Source organism: Lolium perenne, chromosome 1 (assembly GCF_019359855.2).
Source record: "Lolium perenne isolate Kyuss_39 chromosome 1, Kyuss_2.0, whole genome shotgun sequence".
Lineage (NCBI taxonomy): Eukaryota > Viridiplantae > Streptophyta > Magnoliopsida > Poales > Poaceae > Lolium > Lolium perenne.
The window spans coordinates 203,392,620-203,420,133 of NC_067244.2; the positions used below are offsets into that span (position 1 = coordinate 203,392,620).

General features: G+C 42.4%; 3 protein-coding genes and 1 long non-coding RNA gene across 5 annotated transcripts; 2 read left to right on the forward strand and 2 right to left on the reverse strand.

Moving 5' to 3' along the window:
• Positions 1-787: 787 nt before the first annotated feature.
• LOC127319781 (uncharacterized) lies at positions 788-14,122 on the reverse strand. The gene is made up of 3 exons (XR_007862679.2): positions 13,161-14,122; positions 1,653-2,122; positions 788-1,043 (listed from the first exon to the last, which is right to left on the reverse strand). It is a non-coding gene; the product is annotated as an uncharacterized lncRNA (long non-coding RNA).
• Positions 1,933-5,410, forward strand: LOC127319751 (uncharacterized). The gene is made up of 13 exons (XM_051349731.2): positions 1,933-1,988; positions 2,074-2,365; positions 2,484-2,632; positions 2,719-2,898; positions 2,997-3,122; positions 3,201-3,334; positions 3,428-3,503; positions 3,589-3,881; positions 3,969-4,167; positions 4,266-4,382; positions 4,453-4,712; positions 4,814-4,889; positions 4,976-5,410. The coding sequence occupies exons 2-13, from the start codon at positions 2,248-2,250 to the stop codon at positions 5,108-5,110; spliced, it is 1,863 nt and encodes a 620-aa protein (XP_051205691.2). The 5' UTR covers positions 1,933-1,988; positions 2,074-2,247; the 3' UTR covers positions 5,111-5,410.
• Positions 14,123-15,136: 1,014 nt separating the features above from the next.
• Positions 15,137-17,520, reverse strand: LOC127319766 (uncharacterized). Of its 2 annotated transcripts, XM_051349757.2 has the most exons (2): positions 15,907-17,520; positions 15,137-15,732 (listed from the first exon to the last, which is right to left on the reverse strand). In XM_051349757.2, the coding sequence occupies exons 1-2, from the start codon at positions 17,257-17,259 to the stop codon at positions 15,583-15,585; spliced, it is 1,503 nt and encodes a 500-aa protein (XP_051205717.1). In that variant the 5' UTR covers positions 17,260-17,520; the 3' UTR covers positions 15,137-15,582. The 2 variants fall into 2 exon arrangements, with proteins under 2 accessions (XP_051205717.1, XP_051205709.1); XM_051349749.2 differs by having other exon boundaries at positions 15,137-17,518.
• A 6,275-nt stretch (positions 17,521-23,795) lies between these two features.
• On the forward strand, positions 23,796-24,510 carry LOC139833880 (protein ALP1-like). The gene is made up of 2 exons (XM_071824246.1): positions 23,796-23,915; positions 24,049-24,510. Exons 1-2 carry the CDS (start codon positions 23,796-23,798, stop codon positions 24,508-24,510), a joined length of 582 nt encoding a protein of 193 aa, XP_071680347.1.
• The last annotated feature ends 3,004 nt before the right edge of the window (positions 24,511-27,514 follow it).

The window sequence follows — 27,514 nt, forward strand, 5'->3', positions numbered from 1 at the left end:
ATTAGCAGGTTACAGCTTTTTTTTTGTTCAGCGGTAGCGTTCAGTCGTACTCCATAACAGAATTGACATTCGAACAGATACATGGCTTTTGGAAATACACGTTGTATCAAATTAAAACATGCCTACACTACATCTTGTATAGCTAAAGCTTGCTAAACTTACATGGCAGCTATTACTGATCGACAGACTCCATAACAGAATTGACATTCAAACAGATAGATGACTTTTGGAAATAAAATAAACGTTGTATCAAATTAAAACATGCCTACACTATATCTGCATAGCTAAAGCTTGCTAAACTTACATGGCAGCTATTACTGATCGACAGACAGTAAGCAGCTCCAAAAAGTGAATGAATCATGCCAACAATTCTTTGTAAATCTTTACCTACTAATAAAGGAAGGAAGGTTTCTCCCCAAAATTTTCGTCCGTTTTTGAACTACCCTTTATTTTCAGTTCAATTTACGAGCAATGCCACCGCCCATGTTACATAACGATTCGTTCAGTCGTCGCACGAAAAATAGTTCACGTCGCGTGGTTGTCCTGGGCTCCAGCAGCCCAAACAGTCCTCTGCCTGATCTCTCCGTAGTGTAGTTGTCCCGGGCTCCAGCAGCCCAAAACGTCCCTTGCTGAGCGCCTTATGGGCTGTCAGCTCCAGCAGCCCAAAAAGACACCTGCTGAGCGCCCGTTATGGGCTGTCAGCTGATGGACGTATGCATACTGCATCTATTGTTTCGTACGTACCACTTCTACCTTTGATCGCACCACATCAAGGAGGTTCAGGATCTGACAAAACGACGACAACGTACCAGAGGAAAACTCTTGCTCTCCTGCATGTACACGCAATTTTGCCCGTTCCTCAAGCCAAAGTTAGCTATAAATACTGCTCGACTCCCTCGAATACTACCTCAACAGGAGATTCCTTTAGACACCGCCGTTCTACCGACTTCGTCCGATATCTGCACGAGTTCGCAATTGTTGTTGCGCTCTTGAGCAGAATTAAACAGAACACCAACCGGCTGTGGTCCACAAGGTACGCCTGCCTGAGATTGCATAGATTGTAAAAGTTAGTGCGTGAGGTTAGTTTAGATTGGCTACATCTACATGACTTTCGAGTAGAAGGTGAAAAATCCATGTGCATGTATATTGGATTACTCAATCAGTGATTTTTTCTTCTCAACAGGTAAGGTAATGGAAGGAGCAGGACAGGCCCCCCAGGAAGCAAAATCATTTGAATCTATGGATGACGAGGTAATATTTCCTTATATTCTAAGAGTTTTGTGCCGATGAAACAAGCATGCATGATCCGTTATAGCATTAGATACTGAATCTTCGATTGCTTATTTCTTGCAGACAATTGAGGAAATAGAAAGAGCAGGACAGATCTGTGAGGAAGCAAAATCATCTGAATCAATCAATAAGGAGGTAAATTTTCCATAGCTTCTATAAGTTTTCTTCCAGTGAAAAAAATGCTTGATCCGTTCTAACGCTTTGAAAAAAGCATGCTTGTAAGTAATTTTTCCATAGCATCTATGAGTTTTTTGCCGGTGAAACAAGCATGCATGATCCGTTACCATTATAGCATCAGATATTGAATCTGGTAGTGCTTGTTTGTGGCAGAGAATTGAGGAAATAGAAAGAGTAGGACATACCTGTGAGGAAGAGGAAGCAAAATCATCTGAATATATCGATGAGGAGGTAAATTTTCCATAGCTTCTACAAGTTTTCTGCCGGTGAAACAAACATGCTTGTACTTGCTGAACTATAGTCCTTGTGTTGGCAGAAAATAGGACAAACCTGTGAGGAAGAGGAAGCAAAATCATCTGAATATATCGATGAGGAGGTAAATTTTCCATGGCTTCTACAAGTTTTCTGCCGGTGAAACAAACATGCTTGTACTTGCTGAATTATAGTCCTTGTGTTGGCAGAAAATAGGACAGACCTGTGAGGAAGAGGAAGCAAAATCATCTGAATATATCGATGAGGAGGTAAATTTTCCATAGCTTCCACAAGTTTTCTGCCGGTGAAACAAACATGCTTGTACTTGCTGAATTATAGTCCTTGTGTTGGCAGAAAATAGATTACAACATTGAAACAACCACGGATGACGATCTTGGTAACCCTATCAAAAGAGCAAAGTGTTCAGAATCACCTACATTCTCAACATCATCTCTGGTTTCTGAATGTCCAGAAACAATTAGTTCAGAAGTAGAAAATCAGTCAGCATTGTCTCCAGTTTCTCAATTGATGAATGAAGAAACAATTTCAGCACATGATGATGAGCAAATATTTTCAGAAGATGGTGAGAAGCAACAAGAAACTAAACACATAATTAATAGTATAACATATGATTATCTCCCACAAGGTAAATTTTAACTTGTTTTGTTTTACTTTTGTTAGAGATGCTTTCCAATATAACGCAAATGTTATTAAGCATTATATATGAATGTGCATTTATTTATTTATTTTTCTTATTTTTTCAGATTATATATTGACCGATCTGGATTTATCTGCTCATTGTGTTATACAATACTCTAATGAAGACGATATACTCGTGATGATAGATGATATATATATCAAACAACGATATCTGGTGTGCCTGCTAGATGGAAACAAATGGCTAGACGATGAAGTAAGTACCCTTATTACTAACAAGAAAATTGTTTCTGATTATTCATATACATTAGTAATGTATTTTTATAATTTTAATATTTTTAGGTAATCAGCGCATACATATGTTGTTTAAAGGAGCAAGCACAACTTCTTAATCAGAATAAGGCTAAAGTATATTTTGAGAATCCATTTGTTACCAGGCTATTGAAACAAGATGGTGAAAGTGGAATAGGTGGACCTACCGGTTTGACAACGGTTGTCAAAAACTATCTGGACCATGACATGGTAACATTGATATCCATAATTGTCAAGTTTATGTTTATCAGACTTTTAAATTATAATAAGTATAGATGTCTTAAAATAACTCATTATATTTGTTACAGATCCATCTTCCAATAAACATTAAAAACTCGCATTGGTATTTAGCCTCTGTTAATTTTGACAAGTCTGAGATACAAGTACACGACTCCTTGTGTTGGAAACACAGTCGAGCTGATCTCATTCTTACGGTAGGTCACTAACATTTATAATGATTCCGTAAAATATATTAAATTGATCCGTTACATTTATTGGTAATCATTTTACAGCTGAAAGGACTGCAATACCATCTAAACATTCTAAAAGGACAAGAAGTTTTGAGTGATCGTCATAAATGGAAAGACATCGATTTTACTAAATGGAAAATTACAGAACAGCTCCAAAACCCGATCCAGAAAGATAGGTACAGAGAGAAAAATATGTTTTATAATAATAACCATATCAGAAATATTGTGATTCATGAGGATAATTCATATTTATTCTAATTATTATGTAGCTCATCTTGTGGTCTATTTCTCCTTAAATTTATGGAATATTGGACCGGACATACACTGTCCCATCCAATTACACAGGTAAATGGCTCTATTGTTTGATAAATGTACATATTTACTTCTTTTTTAAATTTTCTGTATGCTAATATTTGTTGGTCAACTGCAGGAAATTATTACTTCTTTTAGATTTAAGTTAGCAGCAGTACTATTATGCTGGAAAAACAACAGGGCACCACCGACTACATCGGTTGAAGAAAGTGAAGAAAGTGACGGAGATCCAAGTGATGTTATAATGTCAGAAATTCCATTTGATCAAAAAAAATCAAAAGAACTGAGCTCATTATCTCCTGAAAACAAATACCAGTCGCTGATGTCTATTCTTTCTAACTTGAGCTTACATGAGTTAGTAGGTGGACTTTGTAACTACATCAAATCAATAAATTCTGCAGAAGCTTTAGAGTAAGCAATATATTGTGTATAATTTATTATATTGAATACAATTGACAGCATACATTAGCTTATTTTCCTTATGATAATGATTTACAGGAAAGTCTGGGTACAAAACTCTGATCCATATCCCATTAGCTTGACTCTCCAAAAAATACAAGAAATGCTGAATGAGGAGTTGGCCATGGATCGAGATTGTTTCAACTTGGTCGTGCGGAAAATTATGTTTGACGACATCCAAATGGTAAAGAAAAGGAGAGGAGTCATAACAAAGCATTACCTTGACATAAAATTCTGGGTATGCTCTTCCACACGCTATATATTTTTGTGTCTACCTACATATATACTAAATTATTTTTCATGACCTTTCTAAACATATTTTTTGTAATATCATAGATGATTACTGATTTTGGAAGACATCCAGACTACCGCAAAAAGTTAGATGTGGAACAACTAGCATATTCCGTTCGTAGCTGGCCTGGTATCAAGTATAGTGTTTCATCATGCAAATCGGTAAGGAAATTGTCCTATAAGTGTCTAGACAAAAATAATTTTGATACATCTAATATCTTTCCTATTTTAGATTCATATTCCAATACAATCTGGCCGTGATTTTATTCTATTCATACTGGACAAAGATACCAGAACTGTCTACATTTTGGACCCTACTCCTATTGATCCCATCTACCAGCGCAACCCACACGCAAAATATATGCACCGACTTTTATGGATTGCTGAAAACTTGCCCAAAGCCATGTCAAGGGCATGCCCTGGATCTATATGGAACGAGAATATTTTCCTATGGCAGCAAAAAGTAGTACATGGTATTTCAGGTTATAAAAGGTAACATTTGTTAAGAGACTGAGGCTGTATACTTTGTATTTAATGTTCTGAGCATGCCCGATATGTATTTTGTCAATGATTACTAATCTATATTTATATAGGGAGCTCTCTGGTTTTTTTGTTACCCTCTTCATGTCCACATGGGAAGAAGGAAAAGTTAATTTGCCATTTTTAAAGGTGAATATCATAAGCATTTAAATCATTGTTCTTCTTTCAAATATGGTGTTTTTCTTATTCGCTTACAAAAAATGATAAATGTGCAGGACGGATACGAACTCAGGAAACAAATTATGGGGAATCTTCTAACAATGAAGGATAATGAATGTCAAGACAACATGCACACTGGTGTCCTGGATTTCATCAGTTTTATTAGGAAGATCCAAGACAACAGAATCTGAAGACATGACAATCAAAGGGCAACCAATACCTAAAAGAAGCTGCATTTCAAACTCCGTCTCAAGCTGTTGCCCCTCAATTGTCACCACGCACTTAGAGGCTTCCACAGTCCTATATTTTATTTTTTCAAATTTTCAGTGAACAACATAGGTTTAGCCAGTAGCGATGTTTTGATTCTTGTCCGAAACATGGAACTTGCTTCAAAGTGAGTTATTGTGGCACAATGCTATCTTTAAAATTAATTCCTTACGAGGCAAATAAATAAATATATATATATGAGTTTGTCGTGTAATTTTATATTATGTAACTGTTTCATGTGCTTGCGTGTTGATTGCATGTATTTGCGCAGCGTGACTACATGCATTTTAACTAAAGGCTAGGATAACACAGAACGTTGCACGAAAAGAAAAGACGCCCATAACAACATCTGTATGCTAAGCAAATGAGACAACAATGCAAACAAATACTAAAGACTGGGTTTCCACCCTTCACCTAACCCACGCCTCTGCGCGCCTACCGGTTTCCCTCCAGACGACCTCCCCACAACACCTCTCCTTCTCACACTCATAATGTGATGATTTCTTCCCTGACATGTTTCTGCAAGGATTTGTTCTGGAGCTGCCGCATAATCTGATGCTTTCTTCCCTGCCATGTTTCAAGAATACGCCTCCATCTCAAAATTCTGGGCAAGTTGCGCCGGATCCATCGTGCATATTTTGTAGATGACGTTGAGAATGCCTAACATGGATGAATCCAGGTGCTTCAATACAGGTTCGTTGATTCCAAATATGAAAAATGCAACCGAAATAAGGATAAAAATAAAAGGAAAAAAATGTAACAAGGGATAAAGATTTTTGGTTAAAAACGAAATAAATATGAAAAAACGTGTTTAATACAGGATCTTACTTAGCTAGGAGTCTACGAGAGTCCTGATCTTACTTAGCAAGGACTCTAATGTAACAAGGGATAAAGATTTTTGGTTTAAAAACGATATAGATATGAAAAAACGTGTTTAATACAGAGTCCTGAACTTACTTAGCTAGGAATATACGAGAGTCCTGATCTTACTTAGCTAGGACTCTACGAGAGTCCTGATCACGAGTCCTATCCTACCAAAATAGGTGAGTCCCGATCAGTTGATATACTGAACAATAGATACGGTTTTTCGTTTCCCTTTTTTGCCAGATATTGACGAATAAGAGGAGTCGAGTGCCCGTGCTCTGTTACTGGTACGTGCGTCGAAACTCCCGAAGGATTCAGCTGCGCTTGCCCAGACGAGACGACAGGTCATTAATACTTTCGGTTTCAGCCTCTTTGTTCTATCCAAGATTCTATTGCTTTTTCAAGGATAAGTATAGGTTAGATTAGACATGAATTGAGATGAAAGTTCCAGCGACTTTGCTATTTTCAGAATTCTGCTTTACAAGTTTCAGTATAGGTTAAATATAAATCAAGATGAAAGTTTGTATCGTTCAATAAACTCATCTTTTCCCAGAGCAAAAATTCAATGTATCGTTCAATAATCTCATCTTTTCCCAAAGCAAGAATTCAATAAGGCCAAGAAGCAAAAAATTGGGAGCTGTATCAGGAGGGTACTTACTTGGCTTTTCTTGCTCCGTTACAGATTTAGTAGTCGGATAGTTCTGAAGCCTGCTGAATAAAATAGCATGATCTTCGATATCAACTGGCATAGATCTACTGCATATTAATTGTTCTAATTAGCCAAACGTACATTGAACTGAAATCAAATATTAGTAATGGTGACTTGTTAGCCATTTATCAAATTGCTTGATGTTACTTTCATGCTTACAATATACAAGCTATCATACAGGCAAGTCATTTGGGTCAGAAATTCAAGTAATGGATGCTAAGGAAGAAAGAAGGAAAAGAGACAGAGAGCGGTATGCAAGGATGACAAATGAAGAAAAGCAGGAAAAACTTAAACAACGCCGTGAAGCCTATATGCAAAACAAAACAATTAAAGAGCCGAAGAAACAAGCAAATATAGAGGCAGAACAAAGCACAAAAAAATGCAAACAAAAAAGGCAGAGATATGCAAATATGGAGCCAGAGCAAAAGAAGGCTCGAATAGAACAAATCATCGCCAGAAAGGAATTGAAGCGCAGTACACCATGCAAAGAATCGATTGCGATGGTGAACCCAGCATATATCCCAACAGAAGAGGAAGTTCGTGCATCTACCTTGAATGTGCTACAAAGAAAGTCTGTGACGCCAGGAGAAAGACAAACATTGCTACATCGTCGAAATGAAGTGTTCTCGGCAAAAAAGAGGAAAACTGTTTCGCTATCATCACAAGAAGACGCATCCGTGATGAACAGCTACAACGATGGCACAGAACCACCAAACCAGCCACAAGTAAAGATTAACGGTAATACTTTAAATCTCATACAGTACCGAGACATTCCAAAAACAATATACGGTATGTACAACTAACAAACTTTCATGGACAGGCATTTACTATCCATTGTGTCCGACCAATAAAGATGGAGATGCGCCAACACAACCATTCAGCACTGATGATGAACATGGTAAGGCTATCGATCTCATAATATCAATGATGAAAAAGGGCAACGGTGAAATACAAACTATAAAGCAGCCAGAAGAAACAATTAAAGATGGAGATGCAGCAGAACAATCATTCTGCAATGATGATGATCAGGGTAAAATTAATTTCATATATATTCTTACAGGACACAAATATACAGTATGAAGTGTCGACAACTAACCATCTTCCGTAAACAGATATCCCCTCTTCAGCGTGTCCAACAAACGAAGACACGGATGCAGCAGAACAATCATTCTGCAATGATGATGATCACGGTAAAATCAATTTCATATATACTCTTACAGGGCACGAAATAATCTACGACCAAATTTGTTGTGCAGGTAATAATGAAGTCATATTTGAACATGACACAAGCGACGATGAACACATATTCTCTGGTCAAGGTATGCTCCATACAGTATTAAATATATTTGCATCATTAAGGTACAACTTTAATAAACTTTTAATGCTGCAGATCAACAAGATTGGGAAAAAGAAGTGGAAATCGAAATCATAGAAGACGAGGATGATAACAACCCTGATCCGTATGACGACGTCTACAGAAACATACCACAAAGAACACACATGCTCAAGAATGAAGAAAATTGCAAATTCTGCGGTGCAAAAAATTCCAATATGAAGCAGTGGGGTTATGCTGCAAGAAAGGACGGATAAAACTTGCCAATCCAGAGACACCAACTGAACTCATGAGACTTTGGACAACCAATGACTCAGATGCAAGATATTTCCGGGAAAATATAAGATTCTTCAACGGACATTTCTCATTTACAACTCTATACTGCCACCTTGACAGAGACACAACTGACATACGAACGGCTGGTATTTACACCTTTCGAGCTCATGGTCAGATCTATCACAATATACACTCATTTGCTAACAGTAGATCAGATCCAAAACATCTGGAGCTATACTTCTATGACGATGATCCAAGCTTAGAACATCGGTACCGCCGTTGCCGGAAGGAAACATACGAGCAAGATAAACACGTAGTCGGCGTGATAACCGGCATTCTACGTGACAACCCATACTCTCAACAGTTTAGGAGTTTGGGGCAAGCCGAGAACCTTGATGACTACAGGCTTATCTTAAACCTTGACCACAGATTGGACCAGAGAACATACAACGCACCTATCACTTCAGAGGTAGCTGCAGTGTGGGTCGAAGGAAGTGAAGGAGGAAATAATTTTGACAAGAATGTAGTACTACATGGGAACAATAGTGATATACAGACCATTAAATCATACTATGGGTGTTATGATCCGCTATCGTATCCTCTATTCTTTCCAAGAGGTGAACTGGGTTGGCATCGAAAGATAAAGAAGGAGCCAAAAAAAAAGGGAAATGTGAGAAGGTCCGCTGCAGAAGATAACGATGGTGATGATGACGATGACCCAGGTTAATATTTCACATATTACCATTTACAAATTTCAGTATTGATATATGGTACACTCCTGCAAATGCAACTAACCTTTTATTTCCAAATGCTTTGAACAGATGCAACCAATAGCCAGTGGGTAACCATGAAAGAATACTATTGCTATAAATTGCATACGCGACCAAACATATTCAACCCTATATTATACGGCGGACGGCTGCTCCAACAGTTTGTTGTAGATACATACATCAAAATTGAGAGCTCCAGACTGGAATACATGTTTCATCATCAGAAAGAACTAAGGGCAGACCTATACAAAGGACTTCTGGATAGCATTCAGGCAGGAGAACAAGACGGAAACGCGGTTGGGAAACGAACAATCCTCGCGTCATCATTTATCGGAGGTCCGCGAGATAAACTACGCAGGAATCTAGATGCAATGGCTTTAGTTAGAAAATATGGAAAGCCAGACATATTCCTCACAATGACCTGCAACCCCAACTGGGAAGAAATTACACGTGAGCTGGAGCGTGGGCAAACACCACAAGATCGCCCAGATATCGTAGTCCGTGTTTTCAGGGCTAAACTAGAAGAGATGAAGAAGCAACTATTTGAGAAGAGCATTCTTGGTAAGGTGATGGCATATACCTATGTTGTGGAGTTCCAAAAAAGAGGACTACCACATGCTCACTTCCTGCTAATCATGACCGGAAAATACAAGTACACGAGTCCAGAGCAATATGACAAAATCATCTCCGCGGAACTACCTAACAAGCACAAATATCCAGAGCTATACAAAATGGTCATCAAGCATATGATGCATGGTCCTTGCGGTGCACTAAACAGAAACTGTCCATGCACAAAGAATCGCAAAACATGCAAGAACAATTATCCGAAGCCATTTAATGAAAATACAATTCAAGGCAAGGACTCATACCCAGTGTATAGGAGACGCCAAGACGGCAGGACCGAAACTGTCCGTAAGTGCACGCTAGATAACAGGTGGGTCGTCCCTTACAACCCCTACCTATTGAGGATGTTCAACTGCCACATAAATGTTGAGATATGCTCAAGCATTAAAGCCGTTAAGTACCTGTACAAGTACATTTACAAAGGACATGACCGGGCATCTATATCTGTGACTGAAAAAGAAAACGAAGCCGATATTGACGAGATAAGACAGTACAGAGATGCACGGTGGGTGACACCTCCAGAAGCACTCTGGAGAATATATGGCTTCGAACTAAGCAAAATGAACCCACCTGTTCTACAACTGCAGCTACATCTCGAAAATATGCACATGGTCTCATATAATGCCAAAGAAGATATCGACAACGTTATCAGCCGTGATGGAACAGATAGGTCAATGTTGACAGCATACTTTGAGGCAAACAACTTAAATGAGGAAGCCCGAGGCATTCTATACAAGGACTTCCCAGAGCATTATACTTGGCAAAAAACAGGAAAATTTTGGCAAAAGAGGAAACGGAAAAGTTTGCTACAGGTTGGCAGGATCGTCGCAGCACATCCGGCTGAAGGAGAACGATACTATCTCCGAGTACTCCTAAACAACGTGACAGGCGCCACAAGCTATGAAGACCTAAAGACAGTCGATGGAGAAGTAATGCAAAACTTCCGTCAAGCTGCAGAAAAAAGAGGGCTCATTGAGGCAGACAACACACTAGATGACTGCATGACAGAAGCGGAGTTGTTTCAGATGCCATCGTCCCTTCGAAGGCTATTTGCGACAATCTTGGTGTTTTGCGAAACCAACGACGTCCGTGGACTCTGGAACAATCACCTCGAGGCAATGTCTGAAGACTACAGCAGAAACTACAAATGCAAGCACACGGTCCAACAGATGGTACTCAAAAATATCAGAGACATGCTGCAGTCAATGGGGAAAGACATCCGGTCGTTTCCTCTGCCTGAGATCGACGAGCAGCATGACACAACAGATGACATACCTAGGGAGATGACCGAGGAGTCGTCTATAGAGGTAAACCCCGAGGACAAATCTTTACATAAGAACCTAAACAAAGAGCAGAGGACGGCCTACGACGAAATCCTAGCAACGATGGACAGTCAAAAAGGAGGCATATTCTTCGTCGATGGGCCAGGAGGCACAGGAAAAACATTCCTTTACAGGGCTCTCCTAGCAACGGTACGCGAACAAGGAAAGATTGCACTAGCAACGGCCACCTCCGGTGTTGCCGCTTCCATAATGCCTGGAGGGAGGACAGCACACTCAAGGTTCAAGATTCCACTAAGAACAAACGATGGAGCTATTTGTGGATTCACCAAACAAAGCGGGACAGCGAAGCTACTACAAGCGGCATCGCTAATAATATGGGACGAAGCATCTATGACTAAGAGGCACGCAGTTGAGGCGTTAGACAGAAGCATGAGAGACATAATGGACAGACCAGATCTACCATTTGGTGGCAAAACGGTCGTATTTGGAGGAGATTTTAGACAAGTGCTCCCTGTTGTACGAAAGGGTACAAGAGCACAAATAGTAGATGCTTCACTAAGCAGGTCAGAGCTCTGGAAATGCATGAGACAAATGAAGCTTGTGCGTAACATGAGAGCTCAAAACGACCCGGGGTTCGCAGAATACCTACTGCGTATTGGAAATGGAACCGAGGAGACAAATGAGAACGGCGAAATACTTCTACCTACAACTATATGTGTTCCAAATAAAACAGATGATAATGGCCTGGATAGACTAATCGATGATATCTACAAGACGGATGGCACCTCCCTAGAAGATCCAACATACATCACGTCAAGAGCAATTTTAGCAACAAGGAACGACAGCGTAGACAGAATAAACATAAAAATGATTGAACGATTCCAAGGAGAGGAAATGGTCTACCACAGTTTCGATTCTGTGGAAGAAGACACATATGGCTACTATCAACAAGAATTCCTAAACAACCTTACCCCAAACGGACTGCCTCCCCATTTGCTAAAGCTCAAGATTAACTGTCCGATCATACTACTCAGGAACATAGACCCCGCTAATGGACTTTGCAATGGCACAAGGTTGGTCGTGCGTGGATTTCAGAAAAATGCAATCGATGCAGAGATTGTGCTAGGGCAGCATTCTGGAAATCGAGTTTTCTTGCCTCGAATTCCATTATGCCCCTCTGATGACGACATGTTCCCGTTCCGTTTCAAAAGGAAACAATTTCCAGTCAGACTAAGCTTCGCGATGACAATAAACAAATCACAAGGACAGACAATACCAAATGTAGGCGTCTACCTACCTGAGCCGGTTTTCTCACATGGTCAGCTATATGTCGCACTTTCTAGAGCAACCGCAACAGCAAACATAAAGGTACTAACAGGTACGATTGATGAAGAGGAGGACAAGAAGAAGAAAGATAACAAGAAGGAAAACAAGAAAAAGGACAGCAAAGAGACAAAAAAAAGAAAAAGGAAGAAAAATGACATCAGTACAAATGAGACATACACAAAGAATATTGTGTACAAAGAAGTACTCAATAAATAGGTTATGCAACCTTCCAAAAGTTACTTTTTGCTTCCATTATTGTAAGGTTCTGTGAACACATTCGATATAGTTAAAATTACCCGTGGTTTTTTACCCCTTCTCATTAGAGGGGTTTTTCCACGTTAAAAAACTTGTCTCCCCTGTGTTTTGTTTACTCGTTCTTCATTCTTTTGCTTCTCGCAATTATAACACAAAATAACTGTGCACTAGCTGTAAAAATAACATCCAAGAGATTGTGTACGTATATGAATTTAAATCTGCTTACCAAATGCAATATACTGCAGTTCAGAAAGTGTCTTAATCATGCGAAACTAAGTAAAAGAGCTACACAGATAGTACAACTCAAACGTGAAAGCTATACAGTTACTCATTCCATATTTTAGGGGCAGATCAAACAAATCGGTAGTTTACTTAGCGCACTTTTTTACCTTACACATATTCTGCCTCAAGACAGAACTAAAAACTACAGTGAAAAACAAAACAATAGAAGTATAGATGAGAACTAGCATAACATTCAACAATACAAAGTAAGCTAACGTACCAGCAAAGAATGCAGGCAAGAATGGATCATACCGGTAGTACTAACTGCAAGTAACGCCGAAATTCCATAGAGATGGCCCTCGAGTGCCGCCTGTTGCGCCGCCGAGAGGAATCCGAGACTCAACGGAAAGCAACTTCAACTCCAGAAAGGCGACATCCACCTCACGGCAGGCCACAATCAACCGCATCAACCAACCTCGAAAACTTTCCAGGACCACGCGTGCACGCCCAAGTCAAGAAGGCCAACAATTAACTCAGGAGAATCGACTCCAGCCACAAATAGCGACAAGCAGCCACACGCACTCAACTATTGGCGATTTAATCCAGGCAATTTGCTTCAGCAAACGAACAAAATTAATGGAGATTTGCAGCAGCAGCTTCCACTCAATAGAGCTACCACAAAGGGGATAAAGGGGGGCCAGACAATAAAGGGAAACACCCAGCAGGGAGGAGGTCAACGACTCATGGCTATGGTAGAGAAAGGGGAATGAACGTGAGAACAGGAGAAGTGGATTAGGGGAAGGACAGGAGAGACTGAGAGAGAAAGTCAGGGAAGGTGACAAGGCCTGGGTGCGGGAATTAAAAAATGAGGCTAAAGAGTGAGCAAAGATTAAAAAAATAACTACGGTGTTAATTTATTGTAAGCCGTATGTTAACAAGGAAGCAAGAAAAATCCAGACGGGCCTTGTAAAGGGCATGGATCACGATATTTATTCGAGTCTTGACATCCTTGTGAGAAATAGAGCAAATATTTCTTAGCAGAAAATATTGATAAGGATAAGTCCCTTAGACCTTCCCTTCCTTTTCTTATTGAGCGCGGATAAACGGAGACGCAAAAGTCGAAGAGACGACACGGATGCCAATGTGACGGTTCTTCTTCCAGGCAACTGCATGTGCGCATAATTTGTTGGTTCCCCATCGACAATTGTCATAATAATGAAAATGCAATCAAATTCTAACATTTGCTCCACCCGATGCAACGCACGGGCATTTTTACTAGTACACATCTAAGAGAGCAACATAATTAGATTTCAGCACCCGTATCTAAATCATCAACCAAGAACATAAATACTAAAGTCATGGGATAAGATGAGACTATCATAAAAAAAGGATTTTTTTCCTCTTACTACGTACCACACTTTGCCCAGTAACAAGAATAGTTACAGAACAGCTGCAAAGAGTGAAATGTGAATACGTACCACTTGGCATTCATTCATTCATTTCATTCAACTAAATATCAGCTCAGCAAAATCAGTCAGAGCTTCAAAATGCAAGTGGTATCAAATCAAAACATGCCTAATTAAACCTACTATCCTGCATAGCTAAAGCTTGCTAAATTTACTGGACAAGACAGCTATTTCCTGGCCGACAGAGCGTAGCCAGCTTAAAGAGACAATGAATCATGCTAAAAGTTGATTGTAATATAAATCTACGGGAACAAGATAATTAGATTTCACCACCCATATCTGAACCATCATTAAAAAAAGATTTTTTTCACCTTTACTACATCACCACTTTGCCCAGTAACAAGAATAATTACAGACTAGCTGCAAAGAGTAAAGCGACAATGGAACCCGTTACTTGGCATTCATTCATTTCATTCAATTAGCCGAGAATCACATGTTCATCTAGGACTCTTGAAATCACCCGGATCTTGGAAATGCAAGTGGTGTCAAATCGAAACATGCCTAAATCTACTATCCTGCATAGCTAAAGCTTGCTAAATTTACCGCACAAGACAGCTATTTCCTGATCAACAGAGCGTACCCAGCTTAAAAAAGATAATGACATGCTAAAATAGATGATTGCGATATAAATCTACAAGAACAACGTAATTAGATTTCACCACCCATACCTGAACCATCAACCAAGAACATAAATAGTACTCCCTCTTGTACTAAAATCAGCCACACTTATTAAGATGAGACTATCATAAAAAAGATTTTTTTTCCTTTAGTGCATACCACTTTGCCCAGTAACAAGAATAGATACAGAGCAGCTGCAAAGAGTAAAGCGACAAATGATTCCATTACTTGGCATTCATTCGTTATGTTGGACTAAATATAAACTCATGTTCACATGTTCATCGAGGGCTCTTGAAATCAGAGGCCATCTACAACCTAGACTCGATTGATGGTGCATTATTCATGACACTAGAAGTTTATTCCACCATATGGTACATGTTTGCAAGTCTGATTTACGATAAAGGAAAATTCATCTAATGAGCATCTCCCGGATTTCCTTGGTATACATGCCTCTAGTAACAGCATAAATTAAACATGTCGGAGGAACTAAACGAACAACCAACCAGGCAGTACCTATTAAACAAGCAGAAGATGAAGAGTTTTATGACACCCAGCATATAGTGCCCGAAGAGATGAAATGGGCTCTCCCGCTGCGAAAACTGGAACAACCTGAAACCTGCAAGACTCGGTTCGGCCTTCTTAGCTTAGCTTCAGTTCAGCCGCCTTCTCTTGTTGCGGTGTATGTCCCCACCGTCCACATCCAAAGAAGCCAAGGCGTCGCTTCTTCCCCTCCTCCTCAGGGTTCTTGAAGACCCTGCATTGCTAGGTTCTCCTACGCTCTCAGTGAAAGCAGCATCCTCCTGAATGACAGCCATGGTGCTTGAGTTAGAAACTTGATCTGCAGCCAATGCTGCTGCAGCGGCATGAGCTCCATCAACTGCGGGCTCATGATTTGGCGAACTTGACGAAGTCGATGCTCTGTGACTGAAGTGACTGAATGGGCTTGGCCTAGAAAACCTTCTAAGATCACTCACCGCCGTTGCCAACCTCTCTGTATTCGCAAGGCCTTCAAGGGTAAGTCGCTGCAGCAAATCAATTCCTTCTGAGGAGAGTGGGCTTGAGCTGCGCCTCGGTGGATCCGGCACGCTGTTCACTGGCACTCCGCCGCTGGGAGCGGAAGAGTCGACAAATGTAGGGTTCTCCGCCTCTCTCTGCAGCCTCCTTGCCCTCATCCTAGTAGTGATCCGGCCCAAGCGGCCGGTCTGATGAGCATGGTCTATCATCTCCTGGACAGATGATGACTCAGGAGGCCCTTCGAACCTGCCAACGCTGGTCATAATCTGCTGATCAAGAATGCGCCTCCAGGACGACAGTATCCCGTGCGCCTCGCCGAGCCTCCTGGAGATGGGGCGCAGATGGTGGAACTGCTGCCGGAAGCTCTCGAGCCGGTTCCCGTGCGGCCTGGCCGGGATGGTAGGAGCAGACGCATTGCCATCGTCTGCAAGTTTCTTGTCCGCCGCGTCTGAGGATGAATTGCCTCTCCCGTAGATGGGAGTGATGTTCCCTTCGGTGACCTCGCCCTTGCAGACGGGGCACTCCTTGTGGGTGGAGTGGACGTGCAGCCACTGGTAGAGGCAGGGCCAGCAGAAGAGGTGGCCGCAGGAGGTGACCACCGGCTCGTCCGCCATGTCGAAGCAGATGTTGCACTCGAACATGGCGGTGCTCTTGCCGCCCTCGGCGGGCTCGTTGTCGGAGGCAACCACGGCCCCGGCGGCGGTCAGCTTGGTGTCCGTTGCGACGGTGTCGTCGCGCTCGGGCTCTTGCGGTGGTGGAGGTGGAGGTGGAGCTTCGTTGTCCGGGGTGGGGGCGTCGGAGCTGAGCGGGGGCAGGTCCGACCGGAACCGCCTCGGGCGGTGGTACCGCAGCTGGCGGCCGCTCGGGGAGATCAGGCGGCGGTAGCGCTCGGACCGGTCCGGGCGGAAGGTTGAGGAGGCGGTCGAGGAGGACGGGCGGTCCGCCCAGCCGAGCAGCTCGCTGGGCCGCAGCGGCGCGGGCGGCGGCGGCGCGTGCAAGAAAGCGAAGTCGAGGTCGTCCGCGAGCTCCGGTATGGCGTCCGAGGCGGCCGGCAGGTAGAGGTCCGGCGGCGGGCGCATCAGGTCGGCCCGGGTGGGGGAGTAGGGCGGGTGGAGCGGGCGGAGCGGCTCCGTGTCGGGCGGCGGCGCGTCGGCGGAGGCGGCGGAGGAGGAGGGGGAGGAGGAGAGCATGGAGTTGCCGAGGGCGAGGTCGGAGCCGAGATCGGGGCGGCGCGTGCGCGCGCCGCGGGGCAGGCCGAGGTAGAGGTTCAGATCCATCCTCCTGCGGCTCCGGGCGGCGTCATCGGCGGCCATCCGGCGGCGGCGCGCCTAGCTGCGGACGACGCGACCTCCGTCACGGCGCACCGCGGGACACCACCTCGCCACCATCAGGGCATCGAGGCACGATCCGGCGGTGCCGTGGTGGGAGGTTGGGTGGGTAGGTGGATGCGGTTGGGCGGCGGCGGCGGCGGCGAGGGAGGTGGGGAATTATAAGGCGAGGCGAGAGGCGGGTGGCTGCGTAGGGAGGAGGAATGGAGGAGCAGGAAGGAAGCACGCGATCCGCAAGGCTGTCTTCTGTTCTGTCTTGGTGACGGAAAGAAAACAGCGGCTGCGGCACGTCAGGGTTGTCCTAAACCGGCTGCGGCGTGTCAAGCTGCCTTTAGCCGCTGTGTAGGCGCTAGGTTAAGCGGTCCATTTTCTTTCTAGGGTTTTCATATTTCTAGGGTTTTTTTTTGGTGCCAAATGTATAAGATAAGAAAGATATCATAATAGAGAAAAAGTAATTATATTGTCTTGTATTTCATAGACTATCCTATTGTGTAAACTTGTCTTGTACACCGTTGCAACGGTTATCATTTTGGCGCGAGTGATACAATTCGAACGGACACGAGTTGAAGGGGCATAAGCTAAAAGAGGGCGCAAGTGAACCGTTGTGACGGTTACCAAGTTGGCGCGAGTGATACAACCCGAGCGGATACGAGTTGATCGGCGTCTATTTCGGGAGGGTGTGAGTGAAACATCGCGACAATTGCCCACTTGGCGCGAGCAAACCCTCACGCCAGTTGCTAACTTGGCGCCAAATGAATCTAAACAGTTGGGAAGCGTCTACCTACCTTTTGCATATAGTCCCCATGGTGGTATTATACGGGTCTTTTTTGCGAGATGTACGGAACTCAGTAGAGATAAAGTAGTCAAATTGTCCGTAGACTATCAAATTGTCTTGTATAAAGTTGCGACGTTTGTTACTTTGGTGTGAGTGATAGAACTCGAGCAGCCACGAGTAGAGGGGCATATGCTAAAAGGAGGCGACAGTGAACCGTAGCGACGGTTACCAGCTTCGCGCGAGTGGTATAATTCGAGCGGGGACAAGTTGATTAACGTATGGTTGAAAAGGGGGTGTGAGTGAAACGTCACGACAATTGCCAAATTGGCGCGAGCAAACCGTCATGACGGTTGCCGGCTTGGCGCCAAATGAATCTAACTAGCTATGACGTGTTTACCTTCCTTTTGCGGATATCATCGGCAATATTATATAGGCAACACGACAATATGTGGCCGATCTCACTAGTGATTTCTTTCTTGAGAGTACCCCAAAGGTGTACACAATTGTTTTTATAGAAGGAGATAAAAGGCTTTTTTTTACAATATGTTGTTATGTGCTCCCAAAATATAGCAGAAACACCACAATAGCGTAGGTGGGCCCTGTAAATTTTAAACACCACGTCACACACCTAATCACATAGCTCACGCGGAGGCGGCAAATAATAGCCGCCAAAAATAATTGCGTTCGGGAACATGCACACTTGGCGCTTCGCATCCACCGTGTGATCTCCTATCGTGGCATCACGCCTATACGTGATGAATAGACGGTGCAAAATTGAAAACTATGTAGGGTAAGGTGCAACAGACAATTTTTGTCGTGTTTCGTGCATCTTTTAGGGCTAAAAAGGTAATCGCAATCAAGGATAACAAATTAGCTTCTCCATTTCTTTCAGATTGTAATTTTCATATCATTAAGATAATAAATATTTCATTAACATATAAAAATCATTAAAATACACTCCAAATGTTGTTAATTTTATAATTTGAGGTAGCCAAACATGAAACTAAACATTTTATTTTGCAGCAACTTAACTACATATTATAACCTATTTTAGAACTAATCTCTTAGTTCTTGTTCTAGTTCTTGGCATCTTTAACTTGCCTTGCGCTGACCTCGTCGACGATTTGTTCTTCGTTAGGGTGATAATCGGTTTAAAAAATTTATTAGTGTGGAAGCGCTTGTCGTTATTTGGTCACTTTGGCTATATAGAAATAATAAGGTTTTTAATGGTAATTTTTTCTCGTGCATGTTATACACCGGTGCACAACTTTGATCTGTTCATGGTCGTTTTTACAACATGTGAAGAATCAAGGCCAATTTATGGAGGTGTCTACCCGGTTGGAAGGCACGGCGGTGGATAATTTTATCTAACATTGATGGCAATCTGATCTTCAGATTGGCCATCCACCGCCTTAGGCATCTTCAGAGTTTCTTGAGGATTACATGTATTGCACATTTTTAATTTGTTTTATACTTTTGAATGGTCTTGTGTGGTTGTGTAAATCTTAGTTATGCAAAGACCGGGTGTAGTACACAGAAAATCTAGTGCTCGTGTACCCGTTGAACCTCCATGACTCGATGCATCTTATGCTTGACCTATACATCTATAGTCATGTCCACGTGAGAAGTGCGGCTATGCTGAAGAACCCTTACTTGGCTCTATGGACTCATCATCTTGGATATACCGCGTCCTTGCCCATGATGCGTCCTCCTATTTGAAGTCCATAACCTAGATTGAACTGCCAAGCATACGAAAATATTAGAATTGAGAGAGAATCCTTATTTTCAAATGTCACCGGTCATAGCAAATCCTCCTTGAAGCGTAACAGAGGGCTTTATGGTTATTTGGTAGAGCACAGACACATCAGCGACCAAGGTCAAGAGAAAACATCATCTCAGTTAGTTTCACGGCCGAGCAATGTGATGACAAGCCACAGTTTCACACATTGTTCTGCCGCCTCATTGCCTAGCATGACTATAATGTCCTCCATCCAAGGATTAGCCTGCAAGGCTCTTGTGCCTTGTGCTGATAGAATTAAGAAGAGGCGAAGATAGAGAATTTTTTTATTATTCAACGTCCGGTCGAATCATGGCCAATGGCTATTGGAATTTCATCTATCTTTCTATTTTCAAAAGAAAATTTAGATTTGTTAGAAAAAAGCGAAAGTGTTTTTGGCTCCCGAGCTCCAGTGCTCTCGCCATTTGAAAAAAAAATACAAGTTACTAAAAAATCTGAAAAATAATTTTGGGGATTTTCAATGATACATATCACAATCAAGCAAAATCACAACCCGAAATTTGTTTTATTTTGTGCTAGACAAAAATGACAAAATCTGATATGTTTGGGAGATTTAAAAATGACTACTCACATCTACACTTTTATCATTTTTGTGTAGATCAGAATATAAACTATTTGAAGTTGATATTTAACACGTATGCGAAATACAACATTGACTATATACAAATTTATTTTCAGAATTTTTTGAAACACAAAAATAAGAATTTTATTAAAAAAAATAGAATCACTCGTGCTCATATGCACCAAATCTCTATCAGCGAAGAAGGCAATGTTTTCAACTGTCATATCTTCTATGCATATGTCTGTCCGAAACAGCACAGACTTGCCATTCCTGGTCTGAATCCTATCAAGGGTATGCAAAACTGTAGTTGCCTATGTGTCCTTAATCATTTGCAGACATTACCATGGCCTATCTTTCTATTCTTAATAGGTGATCCCATTTTCCTGGACATGCAAGGTATCCACCTCATCAAGCATCACTAAGCAATCACAACCTGCCACGTAAGCAATTCTTCCACGTCAAACATGCAGCCCATCATTAAGTGCCAACTCAGCAAGTTATTATAAGAAAAAATGCCACCTTAGCAAATATTTTTACTTTTCTTCCGTAAATACAACGTGCCATCTAATTACGCTCCCGGCTCGCAATGGCCCAGCACATCCTTCGTGCACCACATGTTGTTTCACCTCTCCATCTCCTCGGCACGAATTGACAAAGAAAATTCACCCCGACCTTTCCTCTCAAATCTTCTCCTCTTCCTCTTCCGGATCAACACGGTGCCATGCATGTCCATCCGACTTCATACCAAATTACTCATTCTGTAACTCCCCCAATAACCGATGGAGAGTTAAGCACCGCAGCTGCTGCGCGTTCATTTGATCAGCTGGCTTGGAAGCCCTTTTTTTTGCGCCGGAGACGGCGATTTGGTGGCCGTATGTTGGCCCAAACTTCATATTCGAAAACCTTTTCGAATTTGGTGACCGTGTGTTGGCTCAAACTTTAAATTTGTAAAATTATTCGAATTTCTATGCTTTTGTTTGTATTTTCAAATTCAATTCATCTATTGGGGCCGTCGTATGGGGCGCGCCGTTATGGGAGCAGCTTCCCTAAATGGAGAATGTTGTGCTGACATCCCCCATACGACAATGCCGGTGCCCCTGACGGCGACTATTTAAGGAGCGCCGGTGGAAATGCTCTAAGAGCTGGTGGATTGGCCTTGCTGCGACGACTTTGATGCGTGCAAGGGAACATGCACAAGCGATATGGCCTCTTTGCCATGTTGGTACTACCTCCATTTCAAAACTTAAGACTTATATTTTTTTTGAAAAATTAAACTAAGTAAAGTTTGAGCATTTTTTTTGAACAATTTATCAACAACCATAATATGTTGTAGATATCATACAAAAATATATGTCATTATCTCTTTCATGATATTAATTTTATATCTTACATGTTACAACTTAGTCAAACTTAACATAGTTTGACTTTCTAAAAATAACATAAGCCTTAAATTTTGGGATGGAGGTAGACGACCTTGAGCATGGGGGGAAGCCATTCTAGATTAGTGAGGAGCCGAAGAGCTGGCTGCAGATCTAAATATCTCGATGGTGGCTACAGTTCTTCAATGCGGTCATTTCATTAGGCTGGTCATAGTGCATAGTATCATATTGTAGTATCATGCATATGATACTTGTCTATGATACTATCATTATAGTGGGTGGTATTATAGAGTAGTATCATAATCTTCTAAATTTATTGTTTTGCAGAATCCCAATACAAAATGTGTGTACAAGATCTATTTAGCATTAACTTTTCTCGTACTGTGCGCTATGATACAGTATCCACCTATGTTACTCTAAGGCTGGTCATAGTGGTAAGTATTATATAGTAGTATCATGCATATGATACTACTACATGATATTATCTCTATAGTGGGTAGTATCATGGAGTAGTATCATAGTCATGCTACATTTATTGTTTTTTACAATCTCAATGCAAATTTGTGTACAAGATTTGTTTAGCATTAATTTTTCTCGTTGTTTGCGCTATGATATAGTATCTACCTATGTTATTCTAATCTCCTCTCTCCTCCTTAATTAGCTGCCACATCAGTATTTTTGTGGGACCAATGTGCATGATACTAGTTATGATACTAGCACTATGGCCAGCCTAATCTTGTCTCTCCTCATTAATTAGATGCCACATCAGCATTTTTGTGGGCCTAAGATGCATAATACTATTTAAGATACTAGCACTATGGACAGTCTTAGGCTCTCATGGCTCTGTCTTGGATAAGGTCAAATCTTACATCGAGTTCAGGAGAGCCACCGTGCATGTATGAAGTGTATCAAATAGGCAAAAGTTTATTCCGGGACCTTTAGGTACGGATCATGAAGTTATACATTGTGCCCACAATTGAGCAGAAGTTGAAGGCCCTTGTTTGGTTGGTTGGAAGGCCGTTTCTCGCTTCCACTGGGCTGAAAATCACTCGTTTTGTTGGCTAGGTCGCATGAAAAAGCTGCATTGCACGAACTTTAAAGTGGCCAAAAAGTTAGCCCGCGAGAAACGTTTGATTCGTTCGTTTTTTCTGGGGAAAGGCGCTGGGGAGCGCAAATCGGTCGGATTCGTGCGCAGGGGAAACACGGTGGAAAAGGTGGGAGCTCCCCGTTTAGACGCGCAAAGTAGCCTCACCACCCGCCATAGTCGGTCACCCCTAGCGAAAACGAGATTCCCTTTAGCGAAGAAGGTGACGACAGTGATCTAGATCTGCGGCGGCGGCGATGAGCTAGATCTGTGGCGGAGATCTCCGGGACCGTCTCCCACAACCTCATCGTTGAGTTTTCCAGCTGGTTTGCGAGTTCCACATCTCCAGGACCGGCGACCCGTTTGTGCCTCCATCCCCTTCGTCTCCGGCTCCGGCAAGATGCAGCTGCCTTCCAAAAGGATTGTAAGCTCAAGCAACCTACTACCGTCCCTCCTCTTAGTGATTTAGCGTAGATACATGCCGATTTAGCCTAGATTCGTTCCAATTTAGCTCCTGATTTTGCCACATCAAAATGCCTAGGACGACCTGCAGAAGATGTTTGTTCAAGCGGGTGCCCTCGTAGTTGTGATTCAGGCATGTGTATTTTGTATGCACGTGAGAGCCATTCATCGCCACACTAGGCTCAGCGTGACATATGCACCAATGTTTGTCTGCGACAGAGAGAGGATGAACAACCTGAACTACATCTACAACAATAGCGATGTGGAATCGGTGAACATGCCGAGGATGAAAAAACTGCTTTCAACCAACTTGTGAACACATTAAGAGGGAGCGGTTGCTCAGGGACAACATTCACACCTGTATTGAAGAGCAGGTGGCTATGTTCCTTCATGTCATCGGGCAAAATCAACGATTCTGGGTCATCCATAGCACATGAAGGAGATCGACTGAGACAGTTTCCATGTACTTCAAGGAAGTCCTCTATGCTATTGGAAAACTGAGAGGAGAGATGATCAAGCCTTCATCTTCCACCATCCCCACCAAGATCGCTGAAAGTCACCGATGGTTTCCATATTTTAAGGTGAGCAACACCTTGTACAACGGATTTACACATTTGTGCAGAATGTTCATGTTAATGTACACTATTGGAGAACTTTCAGCTCTTTACTGTTGTGCATCAGAAATGGCTTACCATTTGTTCATGTTCATCTTAGGATTGTGTTGGTGCCATTGATGGTACTCATATCACAACAAAAGTGCGAAGAAGCCACTCGCTTTCTTACATAGGGAGGAAGCACTACAACAGCCAGAATGTGCTTGCCGCTGTGGACTTCAATATGAAGTTCACATATGTGCTTGCTGGGTGTGAAGGATCAACCCATGATGCTACCATTTTGGTTGACAGCTTGGAGAGAGTTGATGGTTTGAAGGTCTATGAGGGTAAGTTGTACCTAGCTGATGCCGGCTATGCTTGCCATCCTAGTTTTCTCCCACCCTTGAGGACCACAAGGTACCACATCAATGAGTTCTCTACAAGGTTATACCCCAAGAATGCCAAGGAACTCTTCAATCTCAGACACTCTAGCCTCAGGGTCACCGCCGAGAGGGCATTTGCAGCTCTGAAGAACAAATTTAATATCCTTGAGCATAAGCCTTTCCACACCTTTTCCACCTAGGTTAACCTATTGCTGGCTTGTTGCATTCTGCATAAATGGATCTTACGCTGGGGTATTGATTCGTTTTTTCTCGGACGATAATGAGGTCTAGCCTAACGAGGTTGATGTTGGCGATTCGTTTTTTCTCGGACGATAATGAGGTCTAGCCTAACGAGGTTGATGTTGGCGATGTTGTTTCTGCCACCGATAACATGGCCTGAAAGAACAAGAGGCAGGAGTGGGCGAACGCTATGTGGGCTGATAGTGGCCATACCAGGATCTGAAGAAGAAGAGAAGCATTCCCGTGATGTGTGTTGTGTCATGAACTGCTCCCGGTTGTGTGTCATGAACTACTTGTGCGCTCTGCACTACCATTCATGATTAGCTAGGGCCTAACTTGTTCTGTTAAACTGCTATTTGAATGTAGCTAGGACCGAACGATGTTATAATAGTCTTGCTTGTTAGTTTCATTCACTGTTATGGTGCCTCTTTGTTATAGCTGATGAGGGGTAATATCACCATTTAGGAGAAGTGGTAACTAGAACTACATCCCGTAGATTACCGAATAGGCAAAACGTGTAGTTCAGACGCATATTGCAGCTTACTTGGCAACGAAACAAGGCGCACAAATAAGTTGAAAAATCTTTGTTAGTAACCAAACAAACTGTCATTCATTTATATGGACTTGACCCAGTTAAACATGACTATGTAGAGAAGATCTCGCCCAATGCAATGAAGAGTTACGACCAACCAATCAGACCCGAAATGATAGAAAGTTCCACATTCTTACGCTGGAAAAAATGTTCAACTCTCGCAGAACCAAAAAAAAAATGTGGCTCAATAATACATTCTGCTATGAACCAAACTTAATTCGTGACCACTGTTCCAAATAAAGCATACTGAATGTGTAATAGTACCCTCATTCAACCAATACAATAAGATTTCAAGTTTCTCAAACAATTGCAGCCACAATGACACCTCGGACAATGGAAATATTAAAATAACCAGACTCCTCTTTCACTTAGTCAATCCCAGAAAATCAAGAAAACTTTGCCAGCTGAAAGTTTACGCGAGTGCAACCCGGTGATAAACATGTGAGCTACTTCCTTCGTACAGGTTTAGTCGACGCGGGAGGTAGTGCATACGGCGCGAGAGCTAGGCGTGAGAGTGCGCCGATTAAATCAGACTAGATTTAGATGTGCGCCTTGGCGCACGACCCCGTGAAGTTCGCATCGATTTACGATTTGTAAAAAGAAAAAAATTAAGTAGGAAAATATTAATGTGTTTTTCAGGTTTTATTCAAAACAAAGTGGGGTAAATTAAATTAGGATAAAGCAAACAAATTCACGAAGGGAATAGTAGTAGCACATGAGTGGCTCAGGGCTCCGGTAAACAATTACAAAACACTATATTAAGCATCTATAGAAGTGAAACGAAAAACTATCATGGGTGAAACACTATGTAACTCTTCATAATACAATTCCTAAGCACACTTAGATTCTGTACGGTTTGGCACCCCATAATTTCCCATTTTCTGTACGGTTAATTTATATACCATTCTTCGAAGATTGCCGGCAAGCCTCCAAAAATTTCAAACGAAATTCTTGCATGTAGAAGATGCACGTATATAAGTGCGTTCCTTCTTTCGTACATAAATTTAAAAGTATGCAGTTTAAAAAATGATAAATTTGGAATAAACAACTTGAAGGAAACTTCTCCTCCAGACCTGTATGTAACCTAGGGATTGATACATTTCCCTCAAAAAAAACCTATGGATTGATACACTATTTTTTAATCTAATGTCGGATTAAGTAATATTGAGTTCAGGAGTACCAAGGCGCAGAAGATTCTTCTTAATATATATGCACATCAGTAAAAACAGAACAAAAATGCCACGCACGCACAAGTAAAAGGCCAATATCTGTAGAAAAAAAACTCCCGGTGTCTCTGGCGTCACTCTGGATCCCCTTCTCCCCTTTATCTCTCGCTTGCTCTCGGGACTCTACTGGTCGCCGCTGACTAATCGATGCAGTTGGCCGCTCGTCGGCGCTCGGTTCACTGAAGCCGTAATGTCTAGAACTTGGACGGGGAGGTCTCGGAGCCAACAACATGGGAGGCAAGCCGGCGACCCCGATTAGGTGGCGGTGGGGTAAATCTAGAAGGCAGCGCACAGCAAAAGATAAGCCTCTTTATGCATATGGGCTCCTCTCAGTTACGCCGTGTGCCCCTGTCGGCCCTTCTGCCCTTGCTGGAGTAGAAGCGAAGGACCCTTCTAATAACGGACGGTCGGACACCGATGGACCCGCGCTCGTTCGGGCAACGGAACGGCAGAAGCGGAGGTCGGCCACCACAATTCCATCCTCAAAAGTGGTCGGGATGTTTGTCGGGCCTCCACTCGGCAGAAGACGGGCACAGTGTCGGCATGGACATGGCTGACTCTTTGACGGGATGGCCACAACACCACTCATGCGCGGAGCGGAGAACTGAAAGCTTGCAGGTGCACTTCCCGACCTGCACCTATATCTTCTCCATGCTTATCTAGCTTCGCTGTTTGGCCAGAATGCGTGTTCGTTTTTCGTATGCTAGCTACAGTTCAATCATCTTATGTTGTATCAGGCGTCAGGAGCATGATTCCAGTAGTTCTCATCGAAGAGACAGTACACGAACAGTCTGATGATGGCTCCATCAATTCCCTCTTCCCCTTTTTTCCCTTCTCTTCTTTGGGATCCACATGTCTACATGCAAGGTACCAACAGCTGGTTATCAATCAGTTGTTACGTACAACTGAACCTTAATTTGCGTTGAGCGGTGCAGGTAAAAAGAGTAGCATGTAATTTTACTGAAAATATGTAGATCAGAAGAGTGTAATCATGCTTTCAACATAGTAAATAGTGGTGGGTGTTGCTGCTAGATAGTCAAGACATGCTGCTTTTGCATGTCTAAACTCTAAACAAGCCCCATCAGTCACCGCACCTGGGGCTATAGGATCTAAATTAAATTCAACTCATTCTCATCATTCATTTCT

Excerpts from the sequence above, each read along its gene's own strand:
- LOC139833880 (XM_071824246.1), top strand. The coding sequence starts at position 23,796 with ATGTACTTCAAGGAAGTCCTCTATGCTATTGGAAAACTGAGAGGAGAG. Across the intron at positions 23,916-24,048 it reads GATGGTTTCCATATTTTAAG|GATTGTGTTGGTGCCATTGA; the intron begins GTGAGCAACACC and ends TGTTCATCTTAG.
- LOC127319766 (XM_051349749.2), bottom strand. The coding sequence starts at position 17,259 with ATGGCCGCCGATGACGCCGCCCGGAGCCGCAGGAGGATGGATCTGAAC.
- LOC127319751 (XM_051349731.2), top strand. The coding sequence starts at position 2,248 with ATGAATGAAGAAACAATTTCAGCACATGATGATGAGCAAATATTTTCA. Across the intron at positions 2,899-2,996 it reads ACTATCTGGACCATGACATG|ATCCATCTTCCAATAAACAT; the intron begins GTAACATTGATA and ends TATTTGTTACAG. Across the intron at positions 4,713-4,813 it reads GGTATTTCAGGTTATAAAAG|GGAGCTCTCTGGTTTTTTTG; the intron begins GTAACATTTGTT and ends ATATTTATATAG.